We start from the raw sequence: 13787 nt of genomic DNA, 5'->3' as shown, positions 1-13787 counted from the left end.
TCTGTTTTCTGATTATTTTTGTGTAAACTTCTAAAAAAAAAAAAAAAAAAGAGAAAAAAAAACCCTGAAATTGAGCTGTGACTAATTTAGCACATTTAAATAATGCTAAGGTGTTACTGATAAGTCTCATGTTTTGTTTTTGTTTGACTCAGAGTATTAGTACTGTAGCATAAACCAAATACAGCCCGGGAAGGGGTGCAGCAGCCTTTTCTCCCGGGTCTGCACCCAAGGGTGTCCGCGTGCGAGGGGGTGAGGAACTGGCGGTGCGTGTGCGAGCATCTTATTTGCGTAAGGAGAGTGAGCGTGTATTTATTTGTGCCATTGTTTTCATTACACTGAGTAAGTTTTAAAACAAAAACCCTTAAATACATGTAGTATTGGAAAGTGGCACCAAGGGTAAGATCACGACCTATTTTTTTATTAGCTATGAAGATATTAATTCAGGTTAAGGCTTCTCTCCCATTTCTGTTCCCGTTGTGGGTCTGATGAGTCCCTTTCCTCCGGTTCTCTTGCCAGGCTGTTTATTGGAGTAAGGATTTCTGCATGGGCAGGGGCTGTCTCCTTTCTTCTCTGGTCTTTCACCACTGCTGCTCCTCTGCCGGCAGGTCCTGTCGGTGTCTCTTGTACAGGGTCTGGTGTAACGTGGCCAGAGTGCGTACCACCGGCCAGATCCAGCACAGGATCTGCTTTCTCTTTAGTGGATCAGGGAGTGTGCCATCCACTCCAAGAGACGATGTAAAAGCTGCTCCGTGCTCCCATCTCAGTGACGGTGGTTTGGGGAACTTCAGCCTCTCTGCTTCCTCCCACTCCACCTGTCTGGTGGGTTGGCAACACGATGGCTTTCAAGGTTTGGTTGGCGTTTGTGTTTGGTTTAAGCCCACCTCCGTTGTCTGTTTAGTTGTTGGAAGTCTCTTTAACAACGTGGGTAGCTCCAGGGCGTGGATTCTGTTGCTAACCCACTTCAAACCATCGCCCTTTCTGAACTGTAAATCCCACTGTTTGCCTTCCGTAGCTGCTGTGAACTTCTTTGAAACGTGGGGGGAAAGAAAGGCCAATTCTCATCAGGCTGCGAGTATGCCAGCTATTCGGCAGCTGGGAGCGGCTGGCGGGGTGAATCGCCTAGCTAAACCGAAAGGAAAATCGCTTCCTGCTAGGAGAAAGAAAATGGAAAAAAAAGAGGTGGAAGTTGTCCTCTCAGTTGCGTGTGTAATTAGTGCTCTTCACCTTCAACAGTGTTGCCGTAGCACGATAGCATCCTTTCCAGAAGTGGCTGGTGGGTGACCTCAGGGACATCTGGGAGCGATGGCATTCACAGTGTTTCGGAACTGCTGGTAGTTTTTCTGTGCGTTCAGTTTTTGCTCTTGATTCAGCATTTTCAGTAAATTGCTATGGTGTCCGAAGTTTTCAGGAGTCTCGTCCCTAGAAGATTTTTCTGTATGTATGTCCCTAGTGATTTGTTTTTCTTACAGAGGCTGTTTACAGGGGAGATGGTCGAGGTTGGGAGGGGAGAGAACAAGGCTACACCTCATTTAAAGCTGCTACACATTTTCACACCGGTGCGTAAGGCAGGAGGAGGGCTGGGGCTGGAGGAGCCACTAGCGTGGTAGAGTAGCCGAAGAAGATGGAGTAATTCTAGCCTTGGTCACTGCAAGAGCATTTTTTCCATGCAAAGAAGCCCTTGTGCCAGCAGTTGAGAAGCAAGAACCTGGGCTGGTGCGAAGGAGCAGAAGATCTTGGTCTGCGCTGCCTTCCAGAGACTGCAGAGCTTTAGACATTTGCACAGTCCGTGTTACACCACAGGGTAAGGCTGCCTGCCTTGTATCCCGCTCGAGATCCTCCGAGGTGGCACCGAGGCGGTGGGTGTCCGGGGAGGTACAGGAGAGCTCGGCGGTGGCCTTGGCACGAGACCCTCGGAGTCACGCTGCTGGGGGTGTCGGGCCACGCTCTGTCCTGGGGCGGGAGCAACAGTCGTCGTACCTGTGCTTTCCCCGGGGGATGCTGAGCTGTATTTATCTTGACTGTTAATCAAGAAAGCTTCGTATAACGCGTCCAGAGCTCTAAAGCCATTTTGTAAGATAGCAGTATCCCTTTTCTACAGCCTTATTAATGAGTAGAGTATCTTTAAAAAGAAGAAAAAAAAAATAGTTCGTTTCTTTCTGTGGTATGAAACTTGTGTACTGCGAACATATGAACATTTAGCAAAAACACAACTTAGAGTTTTCTAAAAAAAAATACAAAAAAAACCAACAAAAAAACCCAACCTGTCTGCTTTCCATATGGGCTTTCCTCAGGTGCTAACTAAGGGTTCCAAAAACGGATACTGCTTTAGGAGTTTCTGCTTTATATTTTTTTGCTTAGGTGGTGTAAAGAGATTTTAACAAGAATGTTTTTTTAATGTAAATAAGATTGTGTCTTTAATTTTTTGTTTTATCTCCTTTTTGTCTATATTGAATAGTCTAATTTTCATTTTATCCTTTTGAGAAGGACCCTCTTAGACCTTCCCTGAAGACATTTCATTAAGTGTTGCTGCATTTAAGAACGATTCTACAACTGTTCATTGTCTTGGATTAATGCTGCTGCTGCTATAAGTAACCCTGAAAATCAAGAATGTGTGATGCACTTTTTTTTTTTTTTTTTTGACATGACCATATAGTTCCTCTGCGGATAGTTGAACCCTCCTGTAACACAGCCACTAACTCTGCGAGTAGTGTAGGAACTGGGGGAGCCGAGGTGTAGGAGAGGGCTGTACCTGATTTTGGTGCTGACCTACGGGAATTTCTATGCAAACGCAAGCAAAGGAGAACTCTTTTAACTTGAGAGAACACTGTGCATTTTTTATTTTTTTTTTTCTCTCCTTCCTTTTCTCAAGCTGCTATTGTGAGGGTAGTGCAAATCCCTGAGGTTTTCAACTTCTCCTTCCTCCATGGCTGGTCGGGTGCGATGCCTGAGTAACTCATAAGGTAGAAAAATCTCAATCAGCTGTTGTCTCGTCTCCAGTTTTCATATTTTGGTTTTCTGTTTGAATCTGTCTATGGAAGGAAATTGCTCATCTCTGCAAAAAGACCTTTTTAATGCTTTATCTCAATGTGAAGTTAACCAGCAGTATTAAAGATTGCACGGCCCGCTTCCTGCCCATGCCCCCGCTGGGATGCTGGGGAGTGGTCAGTGCCCAGAATTGGATGTTTTCCAAGAAAAAAAAAAGGCCAGGCCACCTCTCCAGCCAAAACGTGCCAGCTGGGGTGTGAAAGCCCACAGCTTAGTAGTGGAGGGACGCCTTGCTGCATCGAGGGGCTGCGGTGGGATGGGCAGGTCCAGAACCTCTCGTCTTCATGGGTCACAGCTGGGCTGGCATGGAGGGCTGCGTGCCCTCAGCGAGGGGTTTACTGGAGAAAAAAAGGGAATTGGCTATTTCTAGAAGATCCTTTAGGAAGAATAAACAGTACCTCTGTAAAAGTGAGGGAAGAGTAAGGAAGGTCTAAAGCTGTGTAGGAAAAACGCTTGGGAATTACATCTGCCTGGAAAATCGTATGTAAATACCATAGGCCAGAACTCTCTGCCTGTTTAATGAGTTTATTCAGCATCCATTTCTTTTTGGCCAGCGTTTGCTCTTTTACACACACGTGTGTGTGTGTGTACATCTGACTAAATGTGCCTTGCGTGTGTGCTTAGTCTTGCCGAGGAGAGTTTGTGGTGCTGCGTGAGCTGCTGGGATGCGCTGTGGGCTGGCCAGGCTCCCGGCTGGCAGCACGATGACCGTGCCCCATCTACAGTCGAGGTTTCAGGACTGTCCCGGTGACCCATCGGATCAAAAGGAGACTTGGGCTTGAGCCTGCCTATAGTGGCTGGCTTACAGTTTGGGGATGATGTCCCGTGGGGTGGCACCTTCCCCGTCCTAACACGAGCCATTTGCTGTGACTTTGGAGGGGAGAGAAAGAGAAGCTGCTTTGCTGTTCTCCTGCAGACAAAAATAAGCGTCGCCGTGCTTTGTCTGCAAAGCCAAAACACGTGAAGGTGTGGAACCGGCTTTGCGCTGGAGCTGGGGCTCTCTGTGGCACCGGGAATCCCGTCACCCAGGGCATTCATTCCCTTCCAGGTTGTGGTTCTTGTTACTGTGGGGGTTTTTCAGGTTTTTGTTGGGTTTGTTGTTTTTGTTTTTTTTTTTGTAAAGGACAAGTAAACACGCCTTGCTTCAAGTTAACAAAATAGAAATGCTTATGTTTGCAGTCAGTGACTCAGAATACGAAGCTGTGCAATTCTTGTTTCTTCATCTCTCTCCCGACCCACTCACCCCAATGTGCGATTTCTGTCCGAGTCTTTCTGTACTTCTGCCACTGTAAATGTGAAAGCTTGCTTGCATTATTTTCTAGAAATGCATTTTGCACACTCGGGTTTCGCTGAAGCTCCGTGAAAAGGTTAGTTTGAAGCAGATGAATAAAGCTATGCACATGTTTTGAAAGTTTAATTTGTGTCTCATTACCAGAAGTGACTTATCTGCCCTCTTTTGCATTCCTGTGCTGTCATTGCCTGCATTATCTTCACCATCTCGGAGGGTATGATGTAAGGTGACAGTTCTTTGCTGACAGCTGTAGCAGAAAACTGGCGCTTCTTGATTTTTTTAGTAGCCTCTCCTTTGCTTTCTCTGTATCTCTCTGTATAGCTATATAAATATATATATTATTTTTTTATTTTAAAGAGCCTACTTTAGTAATTGAATTGGAGGGAGCGAGGTGTGCTGGCTTGTGTTTCAGATACACTTCGTACCGTAGGATGAACGAGTGCCCTTTTATTCTCTGGTCGAGAGCGTGGCGGTGGTACCCGCCAGCATCCTGCCAGGTGTGCGGGCGGTGATGAGGACAGGGAGCGCATGGCTTGGCCCCACATGAAGCAGCTTTGAGGAGGGGATGGAGATCAGTCTGCTGCGACGCAGGCTGGTGGCGTGGGCAAACTTGAGGCTTCTAATGACAAAATTACCTGAAGAGGAACCCTACTGTTGTGTATTCCCACTGTGAGGCGGGAGGGACAGGCTTCCTCGCCGTCCCCGAGCGAAGGGTAGGCTCCCTCTGGTCTCTGGGGCGAGAGCTTTATTTCGGTTTTGTTTTCATGAGTTGGTGGGTTGGGTTGCAGGTACCACCTTTGGAAACTCGTTGCTTAGCCCAGAGCCTTTGTGCAGGAGAGTCGGGGTTTTGTGTCGGGAGAAGGATGCTGACAGCTTTCTCCTCGTGTTCCCTTCGCCGTGGCAGAAATTTGTACTAACTTGACAGCTTTTTTTCATACAGAACAGGGCTGCTTTTCTATCTACCATCACACGTGTACTTACACACCTTCAGCGGCGTGCGAGCCCCTGAAGGTCCTCAACTTGTTTACTGGGGGGACGGATGCCCCTCTCTCCCCCTCCCCTGACTATTTCAGTGTTAAGGGCGGTGCGAAACACAACCGCGCGCTTCGACTGCGGGCTGGGGTGGGAGAGGTCCCGCCAGGGCCCTCTCCTCTCCTGCCACCCCCCGCCTCCGCCGTCGATAAGTTCTCATTTCGTTCGGTTTCCTGGTGTGTATTAAAATCGCCGTGAGGGGTTGTGCTCTACCTGCTCAGGAGCTGAATTACCTCTGACCTGCGGAGAGGGGCAGCCCCTCTTTGTGTCGATGTTGTAGTGTGTGACCACACGAATCGGTAAAGGTAGTCTTTGTTTCCTTCTCCCTTTCCCGGTATTTCCGATTAGGTTAATGCACTCTGTGTGCCCAGCTGGAAAAGTGTAGGCGTTTTCCCAGTCGTGAGAGGGTGGCTAGAAGAGTTAGTGTAATACCTGCTGTAGCTGTGTCTGGCACAGCCCCTTGCGCTGGTATGGGTGATGTCACGGACTGTAAGGATAGGTAATGTCCATGAGCTGTAATGGCATGATGTATCTTTACCAATGATGTCATACTTCACACTAAATGTTTAAAAAAAAAAAAATTACCTGAAATTTTGTTTATTCTGCACCAACAGGTCTTCAAAATTTATCCAAATTTTATTATTTTATCAGGAAAAAAAAAATTTGTGTAGATCGAATACGTTAAGACAGACAATAAGTGATGTAAATTGTTGAATAAAAATTTTAAAGTTTGTGGGTGTCAGTGTGACTTTCTTTTTTGCGCTCGCAGGGAGCATCCCTTGGCCCCAGGGATGCTGTATGGCTGATGACTCAACTGTCAGCCCCTTCGGCCTGGCAGCGCTGGCCACAGAGCCCACGAGCAGCACGGCACGGGTGGCTGTGTGGACACGGGTGCCCAGTGCCAGCGCGGCTCAGGGGGACAGGGGGTCCGGAGTGCGGTGTCCTTTACCAAGGAGGGCAAGGAGGGGAGGAAGCCACACGGCTGTGGAGCTGCAGCAAGCGGGGCTTTGGCTGCTGGGTTTGTGTGTGCAACAATCAGGGGATGAACTTGCCTCAGCGTGAGCCCCACTGGGCTTCAGTCCCGCTTAAAACAGGCTGGGAAGAGTCTGGTCCCCGCTACTGGTATGGGGATGTGTGACCTTAGTCCCAAACACACAACAGCAAACACCCACCAGACTGGTTTATCTTTTTCTTTCAGTCACATTTATTGGCAATTGTGGCAGTTGGTACCATTTGGGAGTGTTGTTCCCTAAGCAGTTGCAGTACAAGAAGGGGTGGTTATTTCAGGAGGGGAGTATTAGCACCAAAAGGGAGCCGGTGAGCTTTAGAAACCTTGCACAGGTGTACTGGAAAGTGGAGAGCTACTGCTGGACACGCCTGATGGATTGGATCTGGGAGGTCTGGGCATGCGAACCCCACTCTCTCCAGTGCTTGTAGTCTCCTCCGTGGTGGTCGGACTCCAGGACATACTGGTAGCCACGGTACCCAGGGTATTGGTAGCAAACCCAGCTGGAAGAAAAGGAATCGTCAGGCGGCCGTAAGGGGCACAAGAGGTAAGCACAGGGGTTACGGGATGTCCCCCCTCTGGCTGTGGTGGCACAGCGATGGCAGCAGTTTGTCCCTGCTGCTCATGGTCCTTTGCCCATCACTTACGCGCCGCACTGGATCTTCATGGAGCCCACTTCGTTGTTGGCCCAGCCCATGGCCTGCAGCGAGGGGTAGTCATCGCCGATCTCCCACTGGCGGCCGATGAAGTTGTCTTTCTCAAAGACAGTGATCTTGGATTCCTTGTGATTCTGAGGGGGGGGGGGGAAGAGCAGGGGGTTAGGGGGAGGCAGCACTCCCTCCCTGGCATGGATGGGGATGGTGGGTGGGCAATGACCATCCCTCCCTATGGCATTGCTCAGAGGGTTTCCTGGAGAGGGAGGCGTTCACACCCTGGGCTTTATATTTACTTCAGAGGGGGCTGGTTTTCCCAAAGCCCAGACTGGTGGAGGTGCTCAACAGGGTGCTGCTGGGCCAAGATGAGGCAGGGGTTGGCTTGGGAGGTGTCAGTGACACTATGCCACAGCTACCATCTCAGGCTGGCTGCCCCCCAGCTTTGGTCACGTACAGCCGGCCTAGAAGTTCCCTTAAAAGTTCCAGAAAACAGGGCAGAAAGACCAAATCCTGCTGGGGGTGGGGGCAGAGCTGAGCCCACCCCAAGGAGCCTCTGCCACCCGCAGAGCCCTTTGCAGACTGTTTGTCCTCCCTAACCTCACTCCCTTGGCCTGGTGCTGTTGCCTGGGACATTTTAATGGGATCAGAGACGTGACGGCTCGGTGGGAGCCAGGCCACTCACAGCGGAGCAGACGGGGCGGAAGGACATCAGGCGCTCGATGTGGTAGGCATTGCTGCCGCTCCAGGCGTCCCAGCGTGGGTACTCTCCCCTCTCCAGGATGAACTGCTGCCCGCAGAAGCCGGTGTGTTCGTAACCGACCCAGCTGCAAAAACAGAGCAAGGGCTGCCAGGGCTTCCTGTGGCAGCTCCGGGCCCCCTGCTCGGGGCTGGCACCGGGGCACGGGTGTAGGTGTGAGGAGGAGGTCGGGTCTGGCCTCTGCCCACAGCTCGGGAGGAAAGGAAGCGGTGCTGGATGTGGGCAGGGAACCTGGGGAGCGTGGAACCGCATCTGGTGCCTGGAAGGCAGCCCGCATGGCAGCACTGGCATCCCCAGCTGCAGCAGGTGAGGGGGTCCCTCCCGCCAGGGGCCCAGCCTGCGAGGGTGGCTCGCTTTCCCCTAACTGCTCTGTGGTTATTTACACTGATCGGCATTGTGTTAGGGTGCCATGGAACATCCCAGCTGCCCTTCTCTCCCAAAGGCCTTATTTCTTGCTTACTTCCCAACTACAACCTGGCACAGCTGGAAAGACCTGAATTCCTGTGCCCAAACCAGGCAGAACACATCTGGCTCTGGGCAGGGCAGGGACCCGCCACCTTTCCCCTTTCTGCGTCCCCCTTTTGCTGAAAACAAAGGAGACGTGAGTGGGATGCCTCCACCCTGCCTGTCCCCAGTGTGGGGACCTCTCCTGGGCATGTCCCCATACAGAGAGCAGGGACAGGGGCAGCCACAGCCCAGAGGCTGGGCTGGGGGCTGGAAGGCAGATGGCACAGGCTGTGCAGCCCATGTACCCCCTGCTTAGGGTGCACGCAGGGTGCTGAGGGGCACGCCGAGCCGGGGGGGGGGGGGTCAAGGGCCTGTTGCCACTGACTCAAACTGAGCCCCAGCCCCACATCCCACAGCCAGCCTGCCCCCGTGCAAGGTGAACAGCCTGATTAGGAACATGTCAACTGGAGCAGTGAGCTGATTACGGCGCGAGCACGCATGCCGCTATAATCCCATTAGCATTACAAACCCTAAATATAGCAGCGCAAATCTATCTTGTCTGCTTCCCCCGCCCCAGCGGGATGCTTGCCACAGGGACCGCTCCTTACACACAGTGTCTCGGAGTAGCTCGGGAGAGGTCTTGCCTGTGCCAGGGAAGATTCCCGTGCACGCGGAGAAGCCCGGCTCTGCTCCCTACCCCTGCCAGCGAGCGGGCAGCCCAGCGCAGGCTGTGGAAGGCTGCACTCTGGCCCTGGGGAGCTGCACAGCGCAGCGCTGGGCTCAGGGTAAGAAAGGTCGTTCTCTAGGCACGGTGCTTCGTGGGGTTACAGGGCGGGATGGGGACCAAGCTGAGCTCAAGAGCTGCTCAATGAGCACTGATCTTCATTGCATCCTTGGTCACCATCCCTGAGGGGCACCAGCGAGCTCCAAACCTGGCTGCTCCAAGACTACAGGAGGCAGTTTTGGATGATGCTAGAGGTGCTGCCACTGTCCTCTGGCCCTCTGTCTGTGTCAGTGCTGCCCAAGGCTGGCTGCTCTACCCTGGGAGGGTGGCATCCCCCACGCCTGGCTTCCCCTGGCTGCAGCGCTTGGGCGGAGCGAGGACAAACAGCCCTGCTCCACGCTTAGGCACCCCTCGCCCTGCCAGCCCACCTGGGAAAGCATCCCCACCACTGGCAGCCGGGTACTCACGCTCCACACTCCACCTTCAGGGAGCGGATGTTGTCGAAGCCGCACTCCATGATGTTTGGACAGGCTGAAGTGAATTCCATCCTCTTGCCCTGGAAGTTTTCTTGGTCATAGACGGTGATCTGGAACGGAGAGCGAGCTGCCAAGTTGGGAACTGCCCAGCAGTGGCACCAAGCGATTCAGCGCCTCTTTGAGACGGAGGGTTGCGCTCCGTCCGTCCGGAAAAGAGCCGGCAGAGGCTGCACTGGGCACCCCTCTGGGCTGGGGCACGGCCCCGCACACCTCTGTGTGTCCCTGCACTGCTGGCCCCACGGTGCCCTGCCTTGGTGTCGGGGGAGCCGCATGCCGGCCCCCGCTCCGCTCTCCTGCTCACCCCTGTGGAGATCAGTTCCCGGGGTAGCGGTGCTGTCTGGAGAGAGGAGCGGAGCCGTTCTGGGACGGGTGGGTGGCAGGGCTGTGGCTGGCGGTTCTCCCGGCCTCTGCTCCGAACGCTCTAGGGCAAAGAGGATTAACGGGGGAAAGGGCAACAGGGAACTCCCCGGGGGGCTGCGGCTGATGCTCTCCTCTTCGGCGGGGTGCGCCCTGCTTGCGCACATGCTGCTTCTCTCCCTCTCAGCTCCCTCCTCGGGCTGTGTCCCCGGAGCTATTGCCAGACCCCTCAGGGCTGCTCACCTCCTGGCTCTGCGGTGCCCACCGACCCCTTTGCAGTCCTCGTGCCTGGCTGGCCCCTGCTGGCCCTGCCTGCCTGCACTGACAGGGGAGGGCGAATAACAGCGTGTGGCTTTCGGGGACTGCTGTAACTGCCTGGCACGGGACGACTGGTAAGAGCAGGGCATGGCTGGCCAGGGTGCTGCAAAGAGACTTATGAAAACACCTAGGAGGTGTTTGAGGAGGCGGGAGGCAAGTTCCCATGGGCAGAGGACAGGGGAGCCTGGCTTCCTGTGCTTCCCCCTGCCTCACAGCTCGCTGTGCAGCTTTCCTGGTCCCGGAGAACTGGCTTTGCCCCTCTCCCTGTCCCCCACCTGCACACAGGGAAAGGCGAGATATGAGGGGTGTGAGGACGTACCTTCCATGGGCCCATGGGGACAGGCAGAGGGTTTGTCTGAGCCATCTTTGCTGCTGGTACGGTGTCTGGAGAAGGAAGGAAAAGCCGTTTGCGCCAGAGCACACCCCTGTGCATCCCTGCTGCCTGCTCATGGAGCCAGGGGACGGCTCTGTGCCCACTGCCCGTGGTGCCTGTTGAAAGGCAGTTGCCCTGCTGCTGGGGATGAGCCACACCAGTCACAGCAAGACCCTCTTGCTAGCTGCAGGATGGGGCGGAGGGCATGGCAGGGGGCTCTGGGACACATCCAAAGCAGGGTGCTCCCTTCTCGCCGCCCCAGTACCCCTTCCCTCCTCCCGGCCATGGCATGGAGCCTGCATGCCTGCCGGGGATGGTGCCTGGCTCCTCTTTCTCATTCCCCGAGGCCAGGCCATTGCTAGGAAAAAGACTGCCGAGAGCCATAGCGGGAAGCTGCGGCAGGGAGCACCAGCTGCCATGTGCCTGGCAGTGTCCAAGAGACCCGCCTGCTCCTCTCTCCGTGCCCTGGCACCCCAGCTGTGCCTCCAGCTAATGGTGGGAGATGCCAGCCAGCATGCCGTGCTGGGGGCCAGGGCCAGGTGGGTGCCAGGGGTGGGCTGCCCAGCGGTAAGAGGGGCTCTCAGCCACCCCAGCTGCCAGCAGGGACGTGTGAGCCTGTCTTTTGCCATGGGAAATGGCAACGATCCCTCTGGGTGTCTTTTGCCACCAGGCAGGAGGAAGGATGTCTGCCCAGCCAGCCGGAGGCAGCAGGAGTGAGTAGGGGGTGAGGTGGGAGAGGTGCGATCGGTCCCAGGACTCACCTAGCTCAGGCGGTTACTGCTGCTTCGCCCATGTAATGTTTGCCTACTTCAGCGGCTCAGCTTTTATAGGGTGCTGCTGGCCGGGAGCCGGTGCCAGCGTTTGCAGAGCCGTCAGCACAATGCTTGCTCTGGCATTGTCCCGCTGATCCCCGGAGATTTCAGCTGCTCATCCCCATGGTCTGAGCCACATTCTTAGGGAAAAAGAAAAAAAAAATTTGATAATAAAAAAAAAAAATAATCGGGGCGGCTGTTTGCACAGATAATCTTGGGCACAAATGACTCAACGGTTTGACTGCTCTGGCATTTTCCAGGGGCAATGCACCGCGCACCGCGCCGTCACGGGGTGAGTGTGGGGGCTGGCCCGGCCTTGGTGTGGGCTGGCGTGGTGGGGATGGCGCAGCGACCCCCCGGTGAGACCCCGTGGGTGGTGGGCTCGGCTGTGTGTCTACTGGGCGCCACCATTGCCTTGCTCTGCCGGCCACGGCGGGTCCCTGCCTCCATGTGGGTGCGGATACCCTCCTCCAACCATGGCCCCGTGGCAGGCAAGGGGGGCTGCGAGGCTGCTCCTCCCCACTCGGAGGGAGCCGGTGTGGGGCCTCCCTTTCGCTGGCCCAGCAGCCATGGCCCCCAGGCCACCCTGAGCCCCGGTGCTCGCCCCCCAGCCCGACACAGCATGGCCACCGCCCTGGGCCCATGCCCAGCGGTGGAGCCGCCATGGGCCTGCGAGGCCTCAGGCCTGCGGTAACCATGGCAACGAGGCACCCCTAGGCCTCAGGCCTCACGGTAACTATGGCAACCAGGTCCGGCTCCCCCATCCCCACCGGGGCTCCCTCAGAGCCCTGGTGGGGCGGGCACCATAGGCCTCAGGGTGTCATGGCGGGCGCAGGCCCGGGCCCTTGGGGGTCACGAGGCGAGCGTGGCGGCGCGGGCTGCTGCCTCAGCGCATGGCTGCCGGCACAATGCACCGCCCGCGTCTGACTGCCCCTTTTGTCTCCCTGCTGGGCAGCCGGCACAAAACAAAGCGCCCCGTCAGCGCTGCCTGCGGCACGGCCTGGCGCCCAGCCCAGGGGACCTTGGCGGGGCTGTGCTGCAGCGATGGCACCCGCCCAGCCCAGCCCGAGGGGGCCCAGCGGGGTCCTGGGGGACCCCTCCTGCGGCCATGGCTGCACCGGGGCGGGGGGAAACCAGGGGGTGGGGGGCTGCGGGTGCTGCGCTGGAGCCTGGGTGCTCTGCAGGAATGGGGATGGCAAAGCTGGGAGGGGGGTATCACTGGGAAGCAGAGCTGTGAGGCTGCACCCCAAAGGCTGGACACCAGCTCCTGGGGTGGTCCGTACTGCCACGTCCCAGCAAATGTTGGGTCAGGGAAGGGGAGCAACAGGGCCACCTGCCCTCCGCGGGGCTCCCCAAAAGTGGGGCTGGCGGTGGGAACACTCCCGTAAATGCTCAGGGCACCCCCGCTGCGCACCCTGCCCCGTCACCCCTGGCTGCAAGGGGGAGGCCAGGCTGCAGCTCGGCCCCGCTCCCTGCAGCCCCTCGGGCATGCCCCGGCCGTGGCTCCGCGGAGGCTTTGCCGGGAGCCCGGTGCCGCTAGAGGGAGAGCTCACCCCGAGCAGCCCGGGCCGCGGCCGGCGCATGCGGGTGTGCAGCGTGTGCAGGGGCTGGACGGCGCCGCGCACCTCCTGCACCCCCCACCTACACCCGGCTCCCCCTGCCAAGGGAAAACGCTGGCTCTGCCTGAAAACCACCCCAGGGCAAAGCCCGGGGCTGGCAGCCACCCCAGGCAGGAGCAGGGTGGGGGCAAAGCCCCTCCGTGTCAGGCATGACCAGGGACAGGTCACCCTGGGCAGAGAGCAGGACCCCAGGGTAGGGCCTGGGCTGCCGTGGGCTCCTCACCTTCTCTCCCAGCTCACACCGAGCACTGCTGGCAGGGCAGGAGCCCACACACCCCCCGGAGGGGACCTGGGGGGGACGGGGGCAAGCGCCTGGGGAGCCACTGCTGTGACGATGCTGGCGGGTCCATGGGTTGTCCGGAACAACTGGTTTTTCTAGATCCCAGAGACTATAAAAAAGCAGTGACCTACTTAGGAAACCCTGTGGTGCTGTGAAACAGATGCTTCCCCTTCCAGCCCAGCTCAGGGCCCTTGCTGCTCTAGCCAGCCATCTGCATCTGCCAGGGGCACCCCAAAATGCTGCTGGCACCGGAGCTTTTTTCCCTGGAAAGCTCAGGGTGACAGGGAAACTTTTCCGTGAATGTGGGGTTTGCTGGTGCCTGTGAAACACCGTGCCAGGGGAGAGCTGCTCAGGGCAGCCCAGCCCTAGGAGAGGAGGCTGGAGAGGGCGGACGGGATCTTGTGGGCACAGGCACCTGCCCGCCTTGCTGGGACACACGGAGGTGGTTAGCCCTGGGAGGTAGCAGGAGGCTGGCCCCGCTGGGTGGCTGCTCGTGGCAGGGCTGTGTGAGACACCAGGAACCTTGTGGTGTCCCAC

At 56.2% G+C, this 13787-nt stretch overlaps 1 protein-coding gene across 1 annotated transcript; it reads right to left on the bottom strand.

Moving 5' to 3' along the window:
* Positions 1-6548: 6548 nt before the first annotated feature.
* CRYBA1 (crystallin beta A1) lies at positions 6549-11332 on the bottom strand. Its single transcript, XM_040616631.1, is given in 7 exon segments — positions 6549-6877; positions 7022-7164; positions 7710-7851; positions 9423-9541; positions 10486-10550; positions 11301-11313; positions 11315-11332. Coding segments are annotated over 7 exon segments (648 nt in total). The 3' UTR covers positions 6549-6729.
* Positions 11333-13787: the final 2455 nt, after the last annotated feature.

Source organism: Falco naumanni, chromosome 1 (genome assembly GCF_017639655.2).
Source record: "Falco naumanni isolate bFalNau1 chromosome 1, bFalNau1.pat, whole genome shotgun sequence".
Classification (NCBI taxonomy): domain Eukaryota; kingdom Metazoa; phylum Chordata; class Aves; order Falconiformes; family Falconidae; genus Falco; species Falco naumanni.
Note: the sequence above shows the minus strand (reverse complement) of the source record. Positions and strands in the feature narration are given on the sequence as shown.